The sequence below is a fragment of the Meles meles genome, chromosome 12, assembly GCF_922984935.1.
Source record: "Meles meles chromosome 12, mMelMel3.1 paternal haplotype, whole genome shotgun sequence".
Taxonomy (NCBI): domain Eukaryota; kingdom Metazoa; phylum Chordata; class Mammalia; order Carnivora; family Mustelidae; genus Meles; species Meles meles.
In genome coordinates, this window is record NC_060077.1 from 39812998 (window position 1) to 39839926 (window position 26929).

General features: G+C 38.3%; 1 protein-coding gene across 1 annotated transcript in view; it reads left to right on the plus strand.

Moving 5' to 3' along the window:
- The window catches only part of L3MBTL4 (L3MBTL histone methyl-lysine binding protein 4), a 500325-nt gene that overhangs the window by 79698 nt on the left and 393698 nt on the right, over nt 1-26929 (plus strand). The window contains exons 2-4 of the mRNA XM_046025260.1: nt 5924-6004; nt 6387-6489; nt 24699-24753. Coding sequence (XP_045881216.1) covers nt 6418-6489; nt 24699-24753 — 127 coding nt within the window. The 5' untranslated portion in view covers nt 5924-6004; nt 6387-6417. The remainder of the gene's footprint in view (nt 1-5923; nt 6005-6386; nt 6490-24698; nt 24754-26929) is intronic.

The following is a 26929-nucleotide window of genomic DNA, read 5'->3' on the forward strand; positions in this document are numbered from 1 at the left end:
TACTAGGGATTAGCAAGACAGATCACTCTGGTGGCAGGAGAAAAGCATTAGTAGCCAGATGATTTCAGTTTGACAAGCCATGGGGTGTTATTAGTCGTGAAATGCAAGCTAGCCTTGGCAGTGCTTATGTCTTGTGCAATAATACTTTGCTAAAGGCATCAAGTCTAAGCTGTTCATTTGCATACATGTTCAGAGTATTCCTGGGAGCTGGGCATGATAAATTGTATTTACATCCTACAAAATGAATGTAATGTTATTGAATTTAATAGGTAAGTGCCTATCTTAAGGACATAAATATCAAATGACTGGAAGGAAATGGATATGAGGAAATGTGTTTTGTTTGTTTGTTTTTAATATATGAAAGAAAGAGGGGTTGTCACATTAGAGAACTACACTCACACTAGTGAAACAGTACTATAAAAGGAATAATGTATGGATCAAGGACTGTAACACTAACTTAAGGTGTTTGAAGCTTCTCTGTAATTCAGAGATGTGTTTATGCAGTTCAGGGCCACAAACACATACTGAGCCAGAAGCTATGTAGACAATAGGAAAATAAGGATCAATAATTCACAGTCCTTGTCATCGGCCACATAAGGGGAGACCTATATATAAATAAAAAATATATAGTATAAGGTGTTGAATAATGTGACAAAGATAAGCACAAGTACAATGAATTTTATGTCAGATGCACCTTGTCCTTTGGGAGCAGGAGGTGAGCAAGGAAGGCTTTTCTCAAGGCCATGAAGTCTCTTTAAGTTGAGTCATAAAGGATGAGTAAGAATTCAATTGAAAAAGGAGGGATGCATAGTAGGGAAGGTGTTCCGAGGTTGAGGGACCAGCAAAAGTGGGGGCTGAGAAGCAGCAGGGGTATAGTGTTCCAAAGAACTTGATGGGATGATAAGATTGGAGGTGGTCAGATTTAATAGGTGTAGGGGGAGAAAATAAATTCAAGAACTGTAGAGGGGCGCAGTTAAGCATCTGACTCTTCATTTTGGCTTAGGTCATAATCTCAGGGTCCTGAGATTGTGCCCCATGTTGAGCTCCACTCTGGGTCTCCCTCTCTCTTCCTCTCTCTCTGTCCTTACCTCTCCTCACTTTCTTTCATTCTCTCAAATAAATAAATAAATAAATATCTTAAAAAAAAAAAGAAATGTCAGATTAAAAATGAGCAAAACCTGATAGGGGTGATGTAATGGTTGAAATGATGCTAACTGCTATTCCTCTGGTTCTGGCAAAGTCAGGGCCACCTGTAACCCAAGAGGTGTCTTTTAAAAAAATTTTTTTAATTCATTTTTTAACATTTCTCTTCAGTGTTCCAAGAGGTATCTTTGTTTGAATCAGAAGAAGATGCATTTTCTGATACCTGTCCAGGGGGAGTGGTGTGTGTGCAGAGCCCAGAGTGGATTTCGGCCTGCACTTGCCCACTGGCTTGGTTGCTCCTGGGCAATGTCTTGTCTGAAGAACCACAAGGGGCATATGGGAGCAAACAGGTGGACCAGTCATGTCTTTAGTGCAAACAGGAAGAGAGAGTGTAGCTGGGAGGCAGTGGGAGGGACAGTGATGAGTTCAGTCGTGAGTGTGTTCGGTTTGTAGCATCCAGGGTCATTGTGCAGGAGGACAGATCAGGGAAGAAGTTTGGGTGAATGATTCTAAACACTGGGGACTATAGATGATTTAGGACTGCTAAACTCTTTTTTTTTTTTTAATTACATGTTAGTCGTAGCTAAAATTATTCAAACCAGGGTGGCTCGGTGGGTTAAAGCCTCTGCCTTCATCTCAGGTCATAATTCCAGGGTCCTGGGATCAAGCCCCGCATCGGACTCTCTGCTCAGCGGGGAGCCTGCTTCCTCCTCTTTCTCTGCCTGCCTACTTGTGTTCTCTGTCTGTCATATAAATAAATAAAATCTTAAAAAAATAAAATTATTCAAACCAAATTATTGCTTCAGTGGTACTCTGATAATGCTAAGGGCTAAGTTCTCTAAAATGATGAACCTACTTATCAAAAACTCATTCCAGATAACTATTCAAAGAATGTCTACTAGTGTTTATTCATTTTTTTAATTTTAATTTTTTATTGAACTACATTTGATGTATAATATTATGTTAGTTTCAGGAATATAACTTAGAGATTTGACAATTAGATACATTATGAAATGGTCACCACACTAATGGTGACCATTATTGTCACCATTATTATTATCATGTTATTGAGAATGATTATCATTATTATTATCATGTTACCACATTATTATCATGTTAATGATAACATGTTATCTGTCACCATACAACATTATAATATTACTGACCATATTTCACATGCTGCACTTTCATCTCCATGACATATTTGTTTTATAACTGGAAGTTTGTACCTCTTAATCACCTTCACTTGTTTCATTCATCCTTCTATCTCCCTCCCCTCTGGCAATCACCAGTTTTGTGTCTGTATCTGTGAATTTATTTTTTTGTTCATTTGTTTTATTTTTTATATTCTACATATAAGTGAATCATATATTGTCTTCTATCTGACTTATTTCACTTAGCCTAATACCCTCTAGGGCCATACATGTTGTCATGAATGCCAAGAATTCATTTCTTTATATGGCCAAGTAATGTTCCATTGTGTATATTTTATATATAGATATATATCACATTTTCTTTACCCATTCATCTGTTGATGGGCACCTTGGTTGCTTTCATATCTTGGATTTTGTGAATAATGCTGCAATAAACACAGGGGTGGGTGTAACCTTTTGAATTAGTGTGGTGTGTTATTTTTTGGGGGGAGTGAATACCTAGAAGTGGAGTTACTGGGTTGTATGGTATCTCTCTCTCTCTCTTTTTTTTTTTTTTTTGAGGAGCCTCCATACTGTTTTCTATAGTGGCTGCACCAGTTTGGATTCCCACCAACAGTGCAAGAGGGATCCCTTTTCTCTATATCCTCACCAACACTTGTTATTTATTGACTTTTTTTTAGTAAGCTCCACACCCAGCATGGAGCCCTACGTGGGACTTGAACTCATGACCCCAAGATCAAGACCTGAGCTGAGATTGAGAGTTGATGCTTAACTGACTGAGTCATCCAGGCATCCCTTTATTGATTTTTTGATACTAGCTGTTATGACAGATGTGAGGTGATATCTCATTGTGGTTTTGATTTGCATTTCTCTGATGATTAGTGATGTTGAGAATCTTTTCATGTGTCTCCTTTTCAAAGTCTCCTTTGGGAAGACTTTTCCTTTGGGAAACTGTCTATTCATGATTTCTCTCCATTTTTGATTGGATTATTTGCTTTTTTGGAGTTGTTATATGGATTAATTCTTCCTTCCTTCCTTCCTTCCTTCCTTCCTTCCTTCTTCCCTTCTATTCACATTTATTTATTATAGAGAGTGGGGAGTGGCAGAGGGAGAAAGAGAATTCTCCAGCAGACTTTGCTGAGCGTGGAGCCTGATGTGGGGTTTTATCCCATGACCCCAAGATTACAACCGGAGCCAAAACCAAGAGTCTGACACTCAAATGACTGAGACACTCAGGTGCCTTGAATTCTTTATATATTTTAGTTGCTAACCCATTATCAGATAGAGCATTTGAAAATATCTTCTCCTGTTAGTAGACCACCTTTTTGTTTTGTTGAAGGTTTCCTTTGCCGTGCAAAATCTTTTTACTTTGATGTAGTCCTATTTGTTTATTTTTGCTTTTGTTCTCCTTGCATGAGGAGACAGATTCACAAAAATAATACTAAGGCTGATATCTAAGAGATAACTGCCTACACTTTCTTTTAGAAATTTTATAGTTTCAGGTTTTACATTTAGGACTTAAATCTATTTTGAGTTGATTTATTGTGTATAATGCAAGAACGTGGTCCGTTTTCATTCTTTATTCTTTTGCATGTAGCTGTTCCAATTTTCCCAATACAATTTTTGAAGAGATTTTTCTTTTATCATTGTATTATATTCTTGTTTCCTTTGTCATACATTAACTGATCATGTATGTTTGGGCTCATTTCTGGGTTCTCTATTCTCTTCTGTTGATCTGTGTATCTGATTTTGTTCAGTAACATACTGTTTTGGTTACTATAGCTTTTTTTTTTTTTCCTAAAGGTCTTTTTTTTTTTTTTAAGATTTTAGTCATTTATTTGAAAGACAGAAATTACAAGTAGGCAGAGAGAGAGAGGGGAGGAAGCAGGCTCCCTGCTGAGCAGAGAGCCCGACGCGGGGCTCGATCCCAGGACCCTGGGATCATGACCTGAGCCGAAGGCAGAGGCTTTAACCCACTGAGCCACCCAGGCACCCCAGTTACTATAGCTTTGTAATATACTTTGAAATCTGAGAAATCCAGCTTTGTCCTTCTTTTTCAAGATTGCTTTAGTTATTCAGGGTCTTTTGTGGTTTCAAATAAATTTTAGGATTATTTGTCCTAATTACGTGGAAAAATACCATTGGTATTTTGATAAGGATTGCAGAGAATTTGTAGATTACTTTGGGCAGAATGGACCTTTTAACAATATTAATTTTTCCAATCCATGAGATTGTGTTTGTTTTATCTTTAGTTTTTTTCATTAGTATCTTATATTTTTTAGAGCACAGGTCTTTCAGTTCCTTGGTTAGATATTTTCCAAGGTATTTTATTATTTTTGATGCACTTGTAAATGGGATTGTTTTTGTAATTTTTTTCTTTGACTTTTTTAATGGTATATAGAAATATTGTATCCTGTGACTTTACTGAATCAATTATTAATTCTAACAGTTATTTTGAGTCTTTAGGGTTTTTTATATAGTTGTCCCTGAACAATGTGGGGGCACCAATTCCAGTGTCGTTGGTAATTTGTATATAAACTTTCAAACCCCCAAAACCTTAACTACTAAGATCCTACTGTTGAACAGAAGACTTACTGATAACATAAACAGTCAATTAATCCATGTTGTGTATAATATGTACTATATGTTATATTTCTACAATAAGGTAAACTAGAGAAAAGAAAATGTTATTAAGAAAATTCCATAAAGAGGAGAAAATACATTTACAGTATTTTACTATATTTATGTAAGTGAACCTGTGTAGTTCAAACTTGTGTTATTTGAGGGCCAGCTGTATATAGTATCATGTCATCTGCAAACAGTGGAAGTTTTACTTCTTCCTCATCAGTTTGGATGCCTTTTATTTCTTTTTCTTGTCTGATTGCTGTGGCTAGGACTTAACAATACGTTGAATAAAAGTGGTGAAAGTGGACATCCTTATCTTGTTTCTGATCTTAGAGAAAAAGATTTTAGCTTTTCACTGTTGAGTATGATGTAAGCTGTGGTTTTGTCATATATGACCTTTATTATGTTGAGGTATATTCTCTCTAAACCCAGTTTGTGGAGAGTTTTTATCATGAGTGGATATTGAATTTTGTCAGACAATTTTCCTACATCTTTTGAGATGATCACATGATTTTTATTCTTTGTTTTATTAATGTGGTGTGTCATGATTGACTTGCAGACATTGAACCATTCTTGCATCCTTGGAATAAATCCCGCTTAATCAGGGTGAATGATCCTTTTGATGTATTATTGGATTCAGTTTGTTAATTTTTTTTGAAGATTTTGCATCTGTACTATCAAGGATAATGGCCTGTAATTTTCTTTTTTGTGATACCTTTGTCTAGTTTGGTTTCAGGGTAACACTGGCCTTGTAGCATGAATTTGGAAGAATTCCTTCCTCTTATTTTTTGGGAAGGGGATAGTTTGAGAGAGATAGGTATTAACTCTTTACATGTGTAGTAGAATTTACCTGTGAATTCATCTGGTCCTAGACTCTTGTTTGTTGGAAGGTTTTTGATTACTGATTTAATTTTGTTACTAGTCCACTACTGTTTATTAGTATACTGAAGAATGGTCATGATAAATTGGATTCATAAATTTTTTTATTTTCTCTGTTCCAGATTTCTGTGCTATGCCTTGTATGAAAAAAGTCTTCTCACCAAGAATACTTTTGCCTTGATACTTGTGGACAGTCAGACCATGTGAGTATGGAATCTGAATAGGTAGATTGCAGTGAACCTGAATTAGTTAAATTAAGCAAAAAAGAAAACAAAAATAAATACAATCACCTCCCCAAAACTGCACAAAACAGCCAAAAATATTGTGCTAGATAGACCAAAGAAATAGTATCTATTTTCTTTATGATACAAATTCTAGGTGAAGTAGAAAACTCATCTCTTTTCCCCATTAGCTTATTATTTTAGTGGGATCTATAAGAGCAACAGTGAAATTTTTATGTCAGCTCATTTTTCAGGGTATTTATGGCAACCAGTTAGAAGTTTAATGAAAGCATTATTTGGGTTTGTTTTTGTTATTCTAAAGGGGCAAAACTCCTAAACTTTTTTATGTGGCACTATTTTGCAGAAAAACACTGCTAAGGAGTGCTAAAGTGGCAATGAAACAGCCCAACAGAAAGAGGAAGCTTAGTATGGATTCCAAAGAGCATTTGAATCAGGATGGATGCTTGGTAAGATGTCAAGTTCCTGGGCCCTTAGTTTGTGCTAACTGTGGAAATTTACAATGTAATTGTATAGTTTGTGTAACCACAGCAGAGGCTGTTTTTTCAATGAGCAGGCGCTGTCTGCTTCTGGTTGAGTTTTTTTGTTTGTTTGTTTTTTGTTTGTTTGTTTTTTTTTTTGAGACAGAGATCACAAGTAAGCAGAGAGGCAGGCAGAGGGAGAGGGGGAAGCAGGCTCCCTGCCGAGCAGAGAGCCTGATGTGGGGCTCGATCCCAGGACCCTGAGATCATGACTGGAGCCGAAGGCAGAGGCTTTAACCCACTGAGACACCCAGGCGCCCCCCGGTTGAGTTTTATATACAGAGATATAGATGTTTTATATACAGAGTTTTATATACAGAGATATAAATGTCATTAAAGCCTGACAACATTTTAAAGGGTAATAATTCATTTTAAAGTGAAAAGAGAACTTTTTTAAAAGTTTTAAAAACATTTTAATGCATATCCTTTGAGCACATTTACATGTGCATGTATTTTAAATATAACATATCGCAGAAAAGTAAATATAATATTTTACTATGTATATCTCATATGACATGGTAATTCATACAGTTATATCTTATGATATTCTGTGACTGGCCCACGTTGTCCAAGATTTTATGCTGGTATTTACAAACACAATGCATTGCTATGATAAGATAATTACTTCTGCGAAAAATACTTACAGGATTTATTTTTCTCAATAAATGTTTTGATACTTAAGATTTTATCAAATAAAATTTGTTAAATAATCTTTTCTCCTAATTCCCCACCAAATATAGCACAAATAATTTATGTCTTATCAGAAAGGGATATTTCTCCAACTGAAGGTAGTTATTTAATAATTAGTAATTAATAATCTCAAAAAATATAAAACATAAAAAGAAAAAATACCTCCCCCAGTCAGCTATTAGACATTTAAGGAGGAGCTTTAATTTGTTGTGGAGACAGACTAAAATATTGAGTAGTTATTACTAGATGATTGGATACAGGTGCTTTTTATATTGTCTTTTCTATTTTTTTTAAGATTTTATTTATTTATTTGACAGAGAGAGATCACAAGTAGGCAGAGAGGCAGGCAGAGAGAGAGGGGGAAGCAGGCTCCCCGCCAAGCAGAGAGCCCAACGTGGGGCTCGATCCCAGGACCCTGAGATCACGACACAAGCTGAAGACCAGAGGCCCAATCCACCGAGCCACCGAGGCACCCCTATATCATCTTTTCTATTCATATACTTTACCATTAACATGTGTTACTTTTTGAATTAGAGATAAAACTATACATATGTATGTGTAGGAAAATACCAGGAAGAAAATCCAAATATTAGTCATGGTACATTTTAGTGGGAATTTTAGAGACCTTCTTCTCCCCCCTCCTTCCCTCCCTCCCTTCCTTCCTTCTTTCCTTTTTAAAGATTTATTTATTTGAGAGTGAGAACGCACATGCACATGTGAGTGAAGTAGGGGGAGAGAGTGGGGGAGAGAATCCTCAAGCAGACTCCATGCTCACTGTTGAGCCTGACGCAGGGCTCAATCTCACAACCCTGAGATAATGACCTGAGTCATTATCAAGAGTCGTACATTTAACTGACTGAGCCACCCAGGCATCCCAAAGGGAATTTTCTTTGTAACAATGGAGGTAATTGATCATTATCAAGTGAGGGACAGAGACTGTGAACTGGAGGGTGTTGTGTTTGTTAGAGTCCTCCAGAAAAAGAACCAATGGTAGTAGTTGACTGTCCTGTCACATCCCTGTTCACAATCTTTGTCCCTACTTGATAATGATGAATTAGATGTATATGTGTACATATGTATATCGAAAGATTTACTCTAAGGAATTGATTCATACAATTGTGAGGGCTGACAGGTCTGAAATCTACAGGGCAGGTTGGCAGGCTGGAGAACCAAAATAGAGTTAATGTTGCAACCTTGAGTCCAGAGGCGTTCTGGAGGCAAAATTCCCTCTTTAGAGAGGTCAGACTTTTTTTCTCTTAAGGCCTTCAACTGATTAGATGAGGCCCCTCCACATTAAGGAAGATAATGTGCTTTACTCAGAGTCTACTATTTGAGTATAAATCCCATCTAAAAAATACCTCACAGTGACATCTTGACAGCTGGAGGGTATAATACGCATCTTGCTTCTAGTTACTTATGCTCTTTCCCTGTGGCAACTTTTTGTATTTCTACACATTTCAAGGTGGCAGAAGTGACCAGGATACGTCCATCATGATGGTTTTGGTGATAGTGGGGCATTAGAACATTCTCATTAGACCTCTCATGGGCTCTTACTATGTATTGGTATGGGTTTTGGGGTCTTCAAGTGGTTTGTGGTTATGCATTTACATATTGCAGCTGGTGAAGTGACACAGTGTCATACACTCTTTGGTTTGCTGTCAGGTTAGGTATGGTTTAATGAACTCCCAGCATTAAATAAGACATGCCAAGTGATGATCTTGTCCACAGTTGGTTTTCAGATATTAACTGTATGTCTGTGTCTAGTCACAGAACTGTTTCCTTCAGATCAGCCTCACTGGGAGGTGAGATGGTTAATGTGGGGCCGAGATCCAGTTCCCCCCGAGGTCCAGACTGGCTTCATCTCAGTTCTGTGAGAGTCGATCACTCTCAGTGTACCCCAGAAAGCTCGCTTCAAAGGGGTTCCTTGGACCAGACTTAGACCTGAACCATTCTCAACTTATGTGAGGATGATGCTTTTCTCAGCATTTTTGGTTTGTTGTGTCATGCCCTCTGAGGAGACAAGGTACTCAATGTGTTCACAGTTATCCTTGGATAGCGGTTCTTCAGCTGTGGTCTCTAGAACAACAGCATGGGCATCACCTGGAGGTTTGCTAGAAATGCAATTTCTTGGGCTTTACTCCAGACCTCTTGGATCAGATATGTTGGGAGTGGGGCTCAGCAGTTTGTATTTTATAAGGCCTCCCCGTGATAGAGGTATGCTCTCATGTTTGAGAACCACTGTCTGAGAGAGTTAGGACTGTCTTCCCTACTAATTGTCCTAGAGTCATTCAGTAATGGCTGCTTCATAATTCTTACATTTTTGTGTTTAATATTGGACACTACCTCTCCTGTCTAAACACATTTGCTATTTTTTCTCAGTATCATTTCTTGTCAAGCTGCTAAAATTATTACCATCCATTCTCAGCACTTGCGTTATCTTGCTCTACAACATGAGTATTCAGACTTCTGTCTTTTCTGTATCGTCACAAATCCTAGTTTTCTCTTGAAGCCGAACTTGGTTTCTAACTTGATGCCAGTAACTTTACCATTATTTCCTTTCCATGTTGGGATTTCCCCATTTTTGAACCCCAGAAGTGCTCAACACTTACATAGATGCTGTTCGAGTGTAGTGCCTTACGTGGTTGGATTTCCAAAAATATCTGTTGAATGATGTTCCTGGTGTTTAATGATATCTCTAGGCAAGTGGGCTTCTTTGATCATACTAAGATAATTATATTTCAAAGGGCCATATTATTGATTTAAGTTTTGAGGTGGTTGGAGCATACACTTATTTTAAAGAATGTTCACATAGGATAATAGAAAAGATGTGCATTTAGGATGAATTCCACATTATACTGTCAGCTAGGAGCTTGTTGTCAAAGTGTCCACTTTAATTAGTTAAATTTAATAGTTTAATATAACAAACTGATTTACATCTGTGACTGCATTCACGGCGGAGAGAAAGGGGTTCAATCATGCTTGAATTTGATTACTAAAATCATGTTTGAAATTTGCTTGAATTATCACTAACATACTTTACATTCTGTGTAACACATATAATTTTACACGTGACATTTCCTGTCAACTAAGCAAAATAGCATTTCTAGATTAAGCACATTAAACATAAAACTAATGAACAGTTGGGTACTTTCTTTTTTTTTTCCATTTTATTTATTTTTTCAGCGTAACATTTTTTTATTATTTTATTTTATTTATTTGACAGAGAGAGATCATAAGTAGGTAGAGAGGCAGTCAGAGAGAGTGAGAGGGAAGCAGGCTCCCTGCCGAGCAGAGAGCCCGATGTGGGACTCGATCCCAGGACCCTGAGATCATGACCCGAGCCGAAGGCAGCGGCTTAAACCACTGAGCCACCCAGGCGCCCAGTTGGGTACTTTCTAAACATCTGCTTTTGGGGCACCTGGGTGGCTCAGTCATTAAGCGGCCACCTTTGGCTCAGGTCCTGATCCTGGGATCTGGGATGGAGTCCTGAATCAGGCTCCCTGCTTGGCGGGAAACCTGCTTCTCCCTCTCCCACTCCCCCTGCTTGTGTTCCCTCTATCGCTGTGTCTCTCTCTGTCAAATAAATAAATAACATCTTTAAAAAAATTTAAAAAATAAACATCTGCTTTTGAGGTAGTAATTTCATATCTTCAATATCTAGTAATTTCCAGATGTTGATAATAGTATCTGCCAATGAATGTCTTCTACTAAAATTTTCTATGTATTTCTTCACAGAAATTCAGAAACATTCCTTTATATTTTTCAATATGCAGGCACAGGGTTTAAAAAAATAGTACAAATAGTATGAAAATAAGAAGTAAATTCTCTACTGTACCCACTTACACACGTGTTAAACCCCCCAATTTTATTTTTTAAGATAAGGAGAAAAAGAGCAAGGGAGGGGCAGAAGGAGAAGGAGAGAATCTTAAGCAGGCTCCATGCCTAGTGCAGAGCCTGACTCAGGGTTCAATTTCAGGACCCTGAGGTCATGAACTGAGCCAAAATCAAGAGTTGGATTAAGTTGATTAAGCCCCCCCGGCGCCCCTCACAAATCTTTATTTAAAGATGTGACCCCGTTTTTATTTTCTCATCTATCTGTATAGGAATCAAAAGCAAAAATAGGAAGCTAAAAAACCCAAAGCCCTTATGCACACATATATTCATAATACCTACTGCATGTATACATGTATCCCAATTGGGCTCATATTCTACTTCCTGGTCCGTATCTTTTTTTTTTCTTTTGCTCTTAAGCACGTATGTCTTGGAACACATGCAGAACATGTCACTGTTTTCAGTGGTGCTTAGCATTCCACTCTGTGAATGTACCATAATTCATTTAAACAGTACTCTTCCCTAAACATTTAGGGGATTTTTAGTTTTTGTTGTCGTCTATTGTGTTAAACCCAAATGTTCTTATTCACATGTTTTCATAGGCTTTTATAGTTGATTCATGGATAAAATCTTATCAGTAGACTTGTTTTACTAAAGACTACATGCATTTAACATCTTGATAAGGCTTTTATATCATCTTCTGAGGTCACCCCAGGGTATACCCTCTCTTATGCCATCTGCACGAGTGCTTTTTTTGCTAAGGTTTTATTATTGAATGTCTGATGCCTTTGTTTACTGAGATCTGTCATGTGGATGAGTTTCATTTATGGGCTGGCCCATGGTGCTGCTGCAGGTTTGAAGAGGGGCATTGCCCTGGGTCTTGTAGATTCCTTAACATGTTATGCTTCTTCATACATCCAGCATGAAGACAGGTGTCCTTTGTTATCCTTTTCCCACTCACCACCGTCAGAATTGACTGGTATAGTGTAGGTACATGATAATTGAGGAAACAAACATTTTTTTTTTTTTTTCCAAAGTGATTTCTTAGGTGTTTGGTGTGCATGTGGATGTTCTGGTCATAAGATCCCAAACCATGTGTAGGTTGTAAAATTTCAGATTTACAACATAAAAATGTAAGTTTCCTAAATAAAAAAGGAAATTTTATTTGACTCTAGAAGAATAAAATAATTGTGTGTGTAAAATATCTGATACTGCCTAAATACTGGTTTCCATTCTTTCTCTTCCTCTGTACCTCTTAAAATCTAGGCATCTATATCTGATTAGTGAACTCTAAACTTTGAGAAATAGAAATAGGAGACATCTGTTTTCTAAAGTATCTGAATAAATCTGAAAAATGAACTTATTGTTGTTGAATAGAAAAGAACTAACTTATATAGGGCAATGTGAGACAACTAACTGCTCATGCACATGAGTGCTCCTACGTGCATTCAGCCTTCAGAGAAAGGTAGAGGCATTGGAGCCTACGTCTTGGCTTTGAAGGATGAGGAGAATCTAAGATGTCTATATTTAATGCTTTATTTAATGTATTTAACAAATAAAATTTATCTAATGCATATTTAATGCTGTTGTAACAAATGGTTCATAAGTCCAACCTTATGGTAAATAAGGTAAAATAAATCCAAATTTATGGTAAAGTAAATCCAACCTGGTAAAATGCAATATGAGAGAATCTAACTTCTTTGTACTTTAATATCTGGGTGCTCTAGGAAACTAACTTTGAGAGATAAGGAAGTTGAAGGGTCAAAAGAGGGATCATCTGAGCCAAGGAAGCAGCATGACCAAAGGTATGGGGGTGGAAGCAAATATGATATATGTGATAAATGACGAGAGTATTATGACTTGTCTGACTGAGCAGATGTTGCTATTGGCAGTTTTGTAGAAAGAGTGGTAGGCCAGGGGTCAGAGTATTTGTATTTTAGTCTTTGGCTCTGGAGGTAATTAGCTCTATGACCAAGGATAGATAAGTCCTTCATCAGGCTCTGGCTCATTTTCTTTGTTTATAGAACAAAAGTCTTAGATTAAAGTATCTTAAGGGTCTTTCCCTTTCAGTGAGTCTGAGATTTGGTATGTAATGTAATAGTAAGATGACTGGAATGGACGTGAGTGGTTAAGCTTAGAGAGTCTTGACGGCAGAGCAGAGGAATTGTACTTGATATTGTGTCTGCTGACATTGATATACTAGAGGAAGGAGCCATGGTTGGCTTTGACCTAGGCATAGAGTAGTGAAATTTTTTATAATATACTCAAACAGATATTGAGAAAATATTTAGGGTAGGGTTGTATTAGTTTCTTAATCTTCAGTAGTACCTAATTTTTTTTTTTTTTATCATTTTGCTGCCCTACACTTGACTGCTATACCAGTTTACATCAGCCAGTAGAATTCATTTATATATGGGGGAACCATAGAAAGGGGATGTTCTCTCTCTCTCTCTCTCTTTTTTTTTTTTTTTTTTGGTGGAAATCTTAGCCGATACTGTTTTAAAATATACTTGGAATTTTGTTTTTATTCAGGTAGAGTGAGGCTAACAGATCTTTAGGTGATTTCTGAAAATTAGTTTGTTACTCACATTTCCCAAGGGGGGAGCACAGCACATCGTGCAGCACTGTCCCAGGAAGCCTTAGTATGTTCAGGGACAGAAAGAAGGAGGGGAAAACATGGGCAAGAGTCTTTAGTGTGTGTGTGCGTGTGTGTATGTGTGTGCATGTGTGTTTAAGGTTTTATTCATTTATTTGACAGAGAGCGAGAGCAAGAACACAAGCAGGGGAAGTGGGAGAGGGAGAAACAGGCTTGCCGCCAAGAAGGGTGCCCAGTTCAGTCTAGATCCCAGGACCCTGGGATCACGACTTGAGGGGAAGGCAGATGCTTAACAATTGAGCCACCCAGGCGCCCCCTTTATTGTGTTTTTTAAAAGGAATGAATGGATGAGGAGGGTCAGGAAACTAAGGAGGCTTAGGATTGGCTGGTTTTAATAATTTCTGTAGTTTCTGGCTTGGGGGATGTTCTTTGATTGTCCGGTACCTGACCCTGGGATGATTTAGGGGTGGAAGATAGCCTCCCAGACTGCAGGAACTCCATAAGAAGTAGTGAGTGGGGAATGGGCTCAGGGTTGGTTGGTTTGCATTTCAAAGACATGATCCAGGCAAGTTGTTGGCTATCTCTAAGAATTAATTCCCCCGCCCACAAGCCTCCAAAATGTCACAGCATTATAAAATACTAAAAAATAAAGAACACGATGAATACAAATACTAGAGAGAGATTTCTTTCAGAGATTATATTATTGAATATTTGAATAAAATGAGATCATTTCCTTCTGTCTGTCTGCATCTGAATTCCAGGAGAGCAATGGAAAGTAATCCTTTCCTGTTTTATTATTATTATTTTTTAATCTGAAAGGTTAATTTCATTTGTCTTAGTTTGTCACGTACATTGGATCAGAGACAAAGACAATTTGAAAAATGAACTTGACAACAAATGAAATTCAAATGCTAGCTTATTACTGGAGTTACTAAAGGAGATTTCAATGGTTTTCCATAGTCCATGAAACCAATAGTTGTCACCGTCTGCTTCTATGGAAGAGAAGCAATGGTGGCTGGATAGTTGTCTTGTGTTCCAGGGGCTGGTCTGAGGGTGAGAGAGGAAAGGGCAGTATATGGTAGCTCCAAAGTTAGGACTTGAAATTGCTAATCACAGATCAGTGGGTGAAAATCCTTTGTTTCGCTTCCTTAATTGGAATTTGTAGATAGGGAAATGTGGACACTGATTAATTAGAAAAATCACTGTAACTTGTAGTAAAAGTACATGATGCATCCACATCCATCAGGAGGTAACAGAACATGAAGGCTTGTTGGTTATTTTACCACCTTATAATCCTATCTTCCAAATGATGCATTTTAGGTTGGCTAATGGAAATGTACTGTAGCAAAGACTTATTTTGTGTTCCTTGAACCACTCTCTCCCCCTTTTCAGAGTGTTTTTTTTCCCCCCTAATGCTTTATTTTCAGTTTTCGGAACGGAAGTTTGAAACCTGAGAAATCACAGTAATGGTTTTATTTTTCTCAATTCATACTGATTTTCTTAAGTGTTCTGTCTGAGAAGATAAGGAAAAGTGCTCATTTTATCTTTCCTTTTTTTTAATTAACTCTCTATTCATTAATAGCAGTGTGGATTTATTACATTTATGAAATAATTAGCTCAGACAGAAGAAAAGAATGTTAAAACTAGCAGGAGCTTTGGAGAACATTTAGTCTAATTCCTTTATTTTATTTTATTTTATTTATTTTTTTAAAGATTTTTTTTTATTTCTTTGACACAGAGAGAGAGATCACAAGTAAGCAGGCAGAGAGAGAAGGGGAAACAGCCTCCCTGTTGAGCAGGGAGCCCGATGCAGAGCTCAATCCCAGGACCCTGAGATCATGACCTGAGCCGAAGGCAGAGGCTTAACCCATTGAGCCACCCAGGTGCCCCAATCCCTTTATTTTATAGACAAGAGAAATTAGGTCCAGAGAATATATATCATTTGTTCATGATTATATACTTTTGTGGGTGGGGCTGGGATTTGTCCTTATCCCAAATTCAGCATTTTTCCTGTTCTAAGGTATGATATTAAGTACTCTTTTATTTACAAAATTGTCCCAAAAATGAGGTCAGTGTATCTTTTTTTTTTTTTTAAGATTTTTTTTATTTTTATTTATTTGACAGAGAGAGATACAAGTAGGCAGAGAGGCAGGCAGAGAGAGTGAGAGGGAAGCAGGCTCCCTGCCCAGCAGAGAGCCCGATGCGGGACTCGATCCCAGGACCCTGAGACCATGACCTGAGCCGAAGGCAGCGGCCCAAACCACTGAGCCACCCAGGAGGTCAGTGTATCTTAAGAGAAACATGAATTTATTCTTAAATACAAAATTGTGATCTTTCAGGTGTATGTCTAAGTATCTATAACCTTGATTCATCCAAAAAACATATGGACAGAAGGAGCTTGGGTAATTTAATTCCGAAGTGAGAGGTAAGATTATTTTTTGGAGGAATATGATTCTTCTATCTAGGCAGAATTTCAATAGCAAATAAAGAAGTGTGAACCAAACATCCTAATCTACAAACGGAGTGACAGGCAGCATATTATATATTTCTTTTTATATTTGAATGATACAGTGATTATAAAAATGCTTCAGTAACTGTTGTGCTCACATAATCAACTCTTGAATACTATTTCTTGTTACCATTTTCAGTTTTTGCAGTAGAACTTTCATGAGAAAAGACTGGTGTTGTTTTGAATTATGTAAATTTCCTGTGTATTGAGTGGGTAAAAAGGGATGAAATTGGGGTAAGGAGCTGCCTTAGAAAATTAGACCGATTCAGTTCATCATTTTACATGCAGTCGAACAGGATTAGATTGGATTGGGTTATGGCATTTCTATTTCCACCCCCTGCCTGGTAAATGGCGTTGTGGGGCTCATGCTGTGATCCATAGGTCTTCAGGAGTGGCATCAGCAGGGGCTTATAGGAAACTGGTCATCTCAGGCCCTATCCCAGACCTATGGAATCAAGGTCTGCCTTTTAACAAGATACCCAGGTGACTCATATGCATGTTAAATTTTGAGAACCTCTGGATTATAGTTTTATCAGGTTCTATTGTTTTAATTGCATAAAGATATCCATGATACCTTTGGGTGTGAAATCAGCCAGGTAGAAAAGTACTTGAATTCATGCCATCATTCAGCAAATATTTGTTGAGCTAGATTAGGTGCCAAGTTATGTTTTGGGGATGAGAGATGGTTAAGATACTGTCTGCTTTCAGTAAGCTCATCAAAGCAGGTGAGACCAATAAGATAGATGATGGTAGTGCAATGTGATAAGCCCAATAATAGAAATTTGTATATGATATATCCAGGCTTCAGTAGGTTACCTAATTTTCTTTTTTTTTTTTTCCCATTTTATTTATTTTTTCAGCGTAACAGTATTCATTCTTTTTGCACAACACCCAGTGCTCCATGCAAAACGTGCCCTCCCCATTACCCACCACCTGTTCCCCCAACCTCCCACCCCTGAACCTTCAAAACCCTCAGGTTGCCCCAACCTCCCACCCCTGACCCTTCAAAACCCTCAGGTTGTTTTTCAGAGTCCATAGTCTCTTATGGTTCGCCTCCCCTCCCCAATGTCGATAGCCCGCTCCCCCTCTCCCAATCCCACCTCCCCCCAGCAACCCCCAGTTTGTTTTGTGAGATTAAGAGTCATTTATGGTTTGTCTCCCTCCCAATCCCATCTTGTTTCATTTATTCTTCTCCTATCCCCCTACCCCCCCATGTTGCTTCTCCATGTCCTCATATCAGGGAGATCATATGATAGTTGTCTTTCTCCAATTGACTTATTTCACTAAGCATGATACGCTCTAGTTCCATCCATGTCGTCGCAAATGGCAAGATTTCATTTCTTTTGATGGCTGCATAGTATTCCATTGTGTATATATACCACATCTTCTTTATCCATTCATCTGTTGATGGACATCTAGGTTCTTTCCATAGTCTGGCTATTGTAGACATTGCTGCTATAAACATTCGGGTACACGTGCCCCTTCGGATCACTATATTTGTATCTTTAGGGTAAATACCCAGTAGTGCAATTGCTGGGTCATAGGGTAGTTCTATTTTCAACCTTTTGAGGAACCTCCATGCTGTTTTCCAGAGTGATTGCACCAGCTTGCATTCCCACCAACAGTGGAGGAGGGTTCCCCTTTCTCCACATCCTCTCCAGCATCAGGTTACCTAATTTTCATGGGTGGAGAGGGGAGGAGGAAGTAGGAGCAAAGAAATCTCCCCGAGTTGACTCCTAAAGGAGAAGTAGGAATGTATTAGTTTTCTATTGCTGCTTAACAAATTACACCCAACTTAGTGGCTTGAAACAGCTAGTTATTATTACGTCACATTTTCTGTAGGCCAGACACCCAGGCATGACTCAAATGAATTTTCTGCTTAGGGTCTCAAAGGGTAAAAACAAAGTGTTGGCCTGGCTGAGATCTTTTTGGGAGTGGAGGGTGTGCTCAATGTCATCTTTCCAAGCTCTTGTGGTTGTCGACAGAATTCTGTTCCTTTGGTTATAGGACTGAGTGTTCTGCTTTCTGCTGGGTGTTGAGCAAGGCTCTAAGAGACCCTGTAGTTCCTTGTTACAGGCCCTTTCACAGCATGGTAGCCAGCTCTTTCAAGGCCAGCAGGAGATCCTTCTGCTTTAGTCAGCTAAGGTGGAGCCATCTGTTAAAATGCAGTCAAGGGACTTTGGATCTGCACTTTGAAACCTGGTGGAGAGAGATGTGGATCCATTGGCCATCTTGTCTGTGAGTCAGAGTGAACAGGACAGAGGTGGGCAGGAGGGAAGCTCTGGAGAGCAGCAGGGATGGTTGCATGCAAGGTGCAGGAAGGCAGGGAGGCAGAGGTGAGGTCAGAGTGGTGCAGGGAGAATGTGCCAGTACAGGGTTGTCACAGAGGAGGTGAGCATGTGATAAGGAGTGGGGGACAGCTGAGTACATTTAAGTCTTTATTCTTTCCTCCATTAGCCATTCAGTAGTAAACACCTATCAGATGATGGGTAGTCCATGTATAAACACTGGACATTGTGTTTCATTTGTGCCCCAAATCCACCATGGTTCCTGTTATATAATAATGGCTCAAAAATGTTATTTATTTATTTATTTATTATTATAATTTTAAAATATTTATTTATTTGAGAGAAAGAGAGGGAGAGAGCACAAGAAGAGTAGAGGAGTAGAGGGAGAGCAGGGAGCCCAGTGTGGGACTCAGTCCCAGGACCCTATGATCATGACCTCAGCCAAAGGTAGATGCTTAATCATCTGAACCACCCAGGCACCCTTGATAAATGTTTTTTAAATAGGTAATTAATTTGGTTAGGGTTTTGAGATTCTTTACTCTCCCCTCAGTATTCTTTCATCAGAGATTCTGTTCATTTGAGATATGTTTCTTCAGTCAGTCAACAGGAATAGGTAGGCTTACTTAATTTTTATGAAGTCTGGATATATTCTTGGCAGTTTGAAATCCAGCAGAACACTTGACAGCTACCATGGGGAGTCCACCATGTGTCATGTGCTGCAATAAGGCTTTCTCCGTGGATCTCAGTTCAGTAAAGAGGTTATGATTATCTCCAAATCACAGCCTAGAAAACAGACTCCCAGAAATGAAATCACGTGCTTAGAATTGTTACACTAGTAAGGTGGACTGGGGATTGGACTGTCAGATGCCTGACTCTAACACTGAACAGAAGAGAACTCTTCTGTGTGTGAAACACTAAATATCCTAAGGAATCCTATTAAAACACAAGGTTGTCATAATTAAAACAGTGTGTCACTGCTAACTGAAAAGATAACCCAGAGAACCTGAAGAGAAACACCAGAAGGAGGAGCAAATGCACATGTGAGTTTAGTGTATTGTATACACATGTTGGGACAGATGAATGGCCACCTGGAGAAGATGCTGGGTGCTTACTTCACATTATAGTGTGAATATATTCAGATTTATCAAAGATTCAAATGTGGGAAATCGTAAATGTAATAGAAAAACAAAGTAGAAGCTTTTTATAATTTAGGAGTAGAAAAGGATTTTTTAACTTTTATTCAAATCTAGAAGCCATGAAAGAAAAGTTTGGTAATTTCCATTCTTAAACAACAAAAATCTCTGCATATTAAAAAATATCATAAAAAAGTTAAAAAGACAAATGACAAACTGGGAAAAAAAGAATAATGCACCTCATAATGTAGACAAAAGACTAATCTTCTTAATTTATCGAGACCCAAAGATGAGTAATCATTCCAACAGAAAATAGACCAAAGATGTAAAATGATATTTGACAGAAAAGGAAAAACAAGAAGCTTTTAAATATACAAAGTGATCTTCAGTTTCGTCCTAATGAAACAAATTAAAATTACAGTAAGATATTTTTCATTCATCATCTTGGCAAAAATCCAAAAAATTGATAATACACCCTGTTGACAGGCTACAGGAACACAGGTCCTAATCCAAGATTCATGGGACTGTTGAGTGGGGCAGCTCATGTGGAAATGAACAGCAGGAAAATATGAGTCTCTGTTGACCAGCAGTTTCACTTCTTTCTTTCTTTTTTTGAAGATTTAAAAGATTGATTTCTTTATTTGAGAGAGAAATTGAGCAAGCATGAGCAGAGGGAGGAGCAGAGAGAGAATCACAAGCAGACTCCATGTTAGATGCAGAGCCCAATATCTTAAGAGCCTGAGATCATGATAGGAGCCAAAACCAAGAGTCAGATAGATGCCGAACCGACTAAGCCACCCAAGCCCCCCCCACCTCCCGGCAGTTTCAGTTCTGAGAAGCCATTCCACAGATATCCTAGCACAAATGCAAAATGACACACGTGCTAGTTTTTCACTGTAGTGTGATATGACTGGGAAGAAAGATCAAAAACAACCCAAACATCCATAAATATGGAATCAGTTAAGTAAATAATGAAATATCATTCAGTGCAATATTTGTATTTTTAAAAGTAAGTTCAAAGACCCCTGAAACCCTTCATTTGGACGATTTTTAAAAAGATTTTATTTATTTATTTTAAAGAGTGAGAAAGAGTGAGAGAGGGAACACAAACAGGGGGAGTGGGAGAGGGAGAAGCAGACTTCCCGCTGAGCAGGGAGCCTGAAGTGGGGCTGGATCCCAGGACCCTGGGATCATGACCTGAGGTGAAGGCAGACACTTAATGACTGAGCCACACAGGTACCCCAATTTGGAAGACTTCAAAATTGGGAAACTGTTCCCCAATTTTTAAGTGTATAATTGTGAGTTTGTATGTGGGCATACATTGTTTATGGCCACAAAACTATGTAAATGAAACATATTTCTCGATACCCATTAACAAATCCTCTTTGCTAGTGGGTATCTTTCTTTTTTTTAATTTTTTTGTGTTGTGTTAGTCACGATAAAATACATCTTAGTTTTTGATGCAGAGTTCCAAGATTCATTGTTTATGTACAACACCCAGTGCTCCATGCAATATGTGCTGTCCTTAATACCCACCACCAGGGTCACCCATCTCCCATCCCCTCCCCTCCAAAGCCCTCAGTTTGTTCTTCAGAGTCCACAGTCTCTCATGGTTCGTCTCCTCCTCTGAATCCCCCAATTCACTATTCCTTTCTTTCTCCTAACATCCTCTAAGTTACTCCTTATGTTTTACAAGTAAGGGAAACCATAAAATTGACTTTCTCTGCTTGACTTATTTCACTTAGCATAATCTCCTCCAGTCCCGTCCACACAAAAGTTGGATATTCATCCATATATTCGATTGTATATATGAACCACATCTTCTTTATCTACCCGTCTATCAAAGGGTATCTCAGCTCTTTCCACACTTTGGCGATTATAGACATTGCTGCTATGAACGTTGGGATACATATGGACCTTCTTTTCACTACATCTCTATCTTTGGGGTGAATACCCAGTAGTGCAATTGCAGGGTCACAGGATAGCTCTATTTTTAATTTTTTGAGGAATCTCCACACTGTTTTCAAAGTGGTTGCACCAACTTGCATTCCCACCAACAGTGTAAGAGGTTCCCCCTTCTCCACATCCTCTCCAACATTTGTTATTTCCTGCTTTGTTAATCTTTGCAATTCTAACTGGTGCAAGATGGTATCTCAATGTGGTTTTGATTTGAATTTCCCTGATGGCTAGTGATGATGAACTTTTTTTCATGTGTCTGTTAGCCATTTGTATGTCTTCATTGGAAAAGTGCCTATTCATGTCTTCTGCCCATTTTTTAACATGATTATCTATTTTTTGTGTGTTGAGTTTGAAAAGTTCTTTATAGATCTTGGATATCAACCCTTTGTCTGTAATGTCATTTGCGAATATCTTCTCCCATTCCGTGGGTTGCTTCTTTCTTTTGTTGACTGTTTCCTTGGCTGTGCAGAAGCTTTTTATCTTGATGTAGTCCCCAAAGTTCATTTTCACTTTTGTTTCCTTTGCCTTTGGAAACCTGTCTTGAAAGAAGTGCTGTGGCCAGTGTTGGAGAGGTTACTGCTTATGTTCTCCTCTAGGGTTTTGATGGATTCCTGTCTCATGTTGAGGTCTTTCATTCATTTTGAGTTCATCTTTGTATATGATGTAAGAGAATGGTCAAGTTTCATCCTTCTATATATAACTGTCCAGTTTTCCCAGCACCATTAATTGAAGAGAATTTTTTCCACTGTATATCTTTTCCTGCTTTGTTGAAGATTATTTGACCACAGAGTTGAGGGTCCATATTTGGGCTCTCTACTCTGTTCCATTGGTGTTTGTGTCTGTTTTTGTGCTAGTACCATGCAGGACCCATCCATATGCTGTCTACAAGAGACGCATTTTGAACCTAAAGTTACATCCAGACTGAAAGTGAAGATATGGAGAACCATCTTTCATGACAGTGGGCCTCAGGAGAAAGCTGGGGTAGCAATTCTCATATCAGATGAATTAGATTTTAAGCTAAAGACTGTAGTCAGAGATACAGAAGGACACTACATCATTCTTAAAGGGTCTATCCAACAAGAAGATCTAACAATTATAAATGTTTATGCCTCCACCTGAGAGCAACCAACTACATAAGCCAACTGTTAATCAAAATAGTCATATTGATAAGAATATGTTACTTGTAGGGGATCTTAACATGCCACTTTAGCAAGAGATAGATCCTCTAAGCAGAAAATCAACAAAGAAATAAGAGCTTTGAATGACACATTGGGCCAGATGGACCTCATAGATATATACAGAACATTCTACCCTAAAACAACAGAATACTCAATAATATACCATATACTGTGTCACAAATCAGGTCTCAACTAATACCAAAATATTGAGATTATTCCCTGGATATTCTCAGACCATAATGCTTTGAAACTGGAACTCAATCACAAGAAAAAGTTTGAAAGAAATTCAAACACTTGGAAGCTAAAGACCATCCTGCTCAAGAATGTTTGGTTCAGGGGGCGCCTGGGTGGCTCAGTGGGTTAAGCCGCTGCCTTCGGCTCAGGTCATGATCTCAGGGTCCTGGGATCGAGTCCCACATCGGGCTCTCTGCTCAGCAGGGAGCCTGCTTACCTCTCTCTCTCTCTCTGCCTGCCTCTCTATCTACTTGTGATCTCTCTCTGTCAAATAAATAAAAAATAAAAATCTAAAAAAAAAAAAAAAGAATGTTTGGTTCAATCAGGAAATGAAAGAAGAACTTAAACAATTCATGGAAACCAAAGAGAATGAAGACACATCGGTCCAAAACCTATGGGATATAGCAAAGGCAATCTAAAGGGGGAAATTCATAACCATCCAAGCCTCATTCAAAAACATTGAAAAATCCCAAATACATAAGCACTCTTTACACCTTAAAGAATTGGAAAATCAACAACAAATTAAGCCAACTCCACCCACAAGACAGGGAATAATTAAGATTGGAGCAGAGATCAATAAGTTAGAAACTAGAGATATAGTACAACACATCAACGAAACTAGAAGGTTGTTCTTTGATAGAATTAATAAGATTGATGAATCACTGGCCAAACTAATCCAAAAGAAAAGAGAAAAGACCCAAATTAATAAAGTTATGAATGAAAGGGGAGAGATCATGACTAATACCAAGGAAATAGAAACAATCATCAGAAATTATTATCAATGGCTATATGCCAATAAATGAAGCAAACTAGGAGAGATGGATGCATTCCTGGAAGCCTATAAACTTCCAAGAGTGAAACAGGAAGAAACTGACAACCTGAATAGACCAGTTGAAGCAGTGATCAAAAACTTCCCAAAAAACAAAAGTCCAGGACATGACAGATTCCCTGGGGAATTCTACCAAACCTTCAAAGAAGAAATAATACCTATTCTCCTAAGCCTATTTCAAAAAATAGAAACAGAAGGAAAACTTCTAGACTCTTTCTATGAAATCAGCATTACCCTGTTCCCCAAACCAGGCAAAGAACCCATCAAAAAGGAGAATTTCAGACCAATATTCCTGATTAATATAGATGTCAAGATTCTTAAAAAGATCCTAGCTAATAGGATTCAACAGTACATTAAAAAAAAAAAATTATCCACCATGACCAGGTGGGATTTATCCCTGGAATGCAAGAGTGGTTCAACATTTGCAAATCAATCAATATGATAGAACAAATCAATAAGAGAAGAGGGAAGAACTATGTGTTCCTCTCAATTGATGTAGAAAAGCATTTGACAAAATACAGCATCCTATCCTGATTAAAACTCTTCAGAGTATAGGGATAGAGGGAACATTCCACAACTTCATAAAATCCATCTATGAAAAATGCACAGCAAATATCATTCTCCACTTCAGTATTAACTATTATTAAACCTTAATCTCTCTCCTATTTTAGCCAGCAAAGAATTAAGACAGTAATAAAGGATTCCTCCCATGTCCAAATGATCATGTTGTGCCTCTGGGATTTGCATACCCACCTGAGGGCCTGGCTGCTGATGTACTGTCCCCCTTGTTACAATGCTTTTCATGGCGTGGCTTCCTGCATACAGAGGAGTTCTGGTGTGTCAAACAGTTATCCAAAAATACGGTCTAAGCCACATTTTCTGTGTTCTAGGAGCAAGCTGAGGAAGAAAAGAAGCCCAGAGATGGTGCCACTCCATTGAGTCACGGTAATCATCCCCATCATTTACAATTTTAGTACACAATGAATAACTTTTAAATGAAGTTTTTATTAGATTGCTTTTGTTGTCTTAGGTTTATTAATTAAGCTTATAATCATAGTATCATTTATTGTCATTGCTGTTACATACTGTTCTGGAGACTTTATCAGAGTCATCTAAGATTTCCAAATAGGTACAGCAAGAAAAGTGCTGAAGCTCTGGCCTCATTTATTTGCCTTTTAAAAATGTTGTAAGTTAAACAACTTCCATTTTATAAACCTTCCCTGAGAACAAGACAATAAGCAGTGCTACTTAGTTTAGTGTAATTCTTTGAGCTTTTCTCAGAGTAGTTTCATCTTCTAATGATCACATTTGTGCTCTTCCACTGAAGTCTTATTTTAGAGGAGATTGCACATTTGCTCTAAATTGAATGTCCCTCATTATGGTTAATACATCAATAGGTTTTAGATAACAGCTTATTAATATTCAGCTAATTCTCTGATGTTTTAAATTTATTTATTTAAAAGAGAAAGCACAAGTGGGGGCCATGCAGAGGGAGAGGGAGGGAGAGACCCTTTAGCAGGCTCCATGCCCACTGTGGAGCTCAACACAGGGCTTGATCTCACAATGCTGAGATCATGACCTGAGCCAAAATCAGGAGTCGGATGCTTAACTGACTGAGCCAGCCACGTTCCCCTCTGATGTTTTTCATTTAAATCAACAAATGCAGATGGTATTTTCCTGGAATATATATTCCATTATTTTATGATTATTACTATACAAGCAGATACCTGCTATTATATTTTCTGTAAAATATAGTTGAATTTTCAACATTTGTGCTCCATGGGAAGAAAGTATATACATTTGATAAATCTTTTCTAATGATCTTTTTTTTTTTTTCTCCATTTTATTTATTTTTTCAGTGTAACAGTATTCATTCTTTTTGCACAACACCCAGTGCTCCATGCAAAACGTGCCCTCCCCATTACCCACCACCTGTTCCCCCAACCTCCCACCCCTGAACCTTCAAAACCCTCAGGTTGCCCCAACCTCCCACCCCTGACCCTTCAAAACCCTCAGGTTGTTTTTCAGAGCACATAGTCTCTTGTGGTTCGCCTCCCCTCCCCAATGTCCATAGCCCGCTCCCCCTCTCCCAATCCCACCTCCCCCCAGCAACCCCCAGTTTGTTTTGTGAGATTAAGAGTCATTTATGGTTTGTCTCCCTCCCAATCCCATCTTGTTTCATTTACTCTTCTCCTATCCCCCTACCCCCCCATGTTGCTTCTCCATGTCCTCATATCAGGGAGATCATATGATAGTTGTCTTTCTCCGATTGACTTATTTCACTAAGCATGATACGCTCTAGTTCCATCCACGTCGTCGCAAATGGCATGACTTCAAGCTCTATTACAAAGCTGTCATCATCAAGACAGCATGGTACTGGCACAAAAACAGACACATAGATCAGTGGAACAGAATAGAGAGCCCAGAAATCGACCCTCAACTCTATGGTCAACTCATCTTCGACAAAGCAGGAAAGAATGTCCAATGGAAAAAAGACAGCCTCTTCAATAAATGGTGCTGGGAAAATTGGACAGCCACATGCAGAAAAATGAAATTGGACCACTTCCTTACACCACACACGAAAATAGACTCTAATGATCTTTTAAAATTATTTTTAACATTTGTTGAATAAGCTTTTTTTAAATAAACAATGGAAACAACTAAAAATACCTTGAAAAAAAATGACAAGCAAAAGTTGAGGTTTTTACTGCAATTGCATTACTGGGTATTTACCCCAAAGATACAGATGTAGTGAAAAGAAGGGCCATTTGTACCCCAGTGTTTATAGTAGCAATGGCCACGGTCGCCAAACTGTGGAAAGAACCAAGATGCCCTTCAACGGGCGAATGGATAAGGAAGATGTGGTCCATATACACGATGGAGTATTATGCCTCCATCAGAAAGGATGAATACCCAACTTTTGTAGCAACATGGACGGGACCGGAAGAGATTATGCTGAGTGAAATAAGTCAAGCAGAGAGAGTCAAGTATCATATGGTTTCACTTATTTGTGGAGCATAACAAATAACATGGAGGACAAGGGGAGATGGAGAAGAGAAGGGAGTTGAGGGAAATTGGAAGGGGAGGTGAACCTGAGAGACTATGGACCGTGAAAAACAAC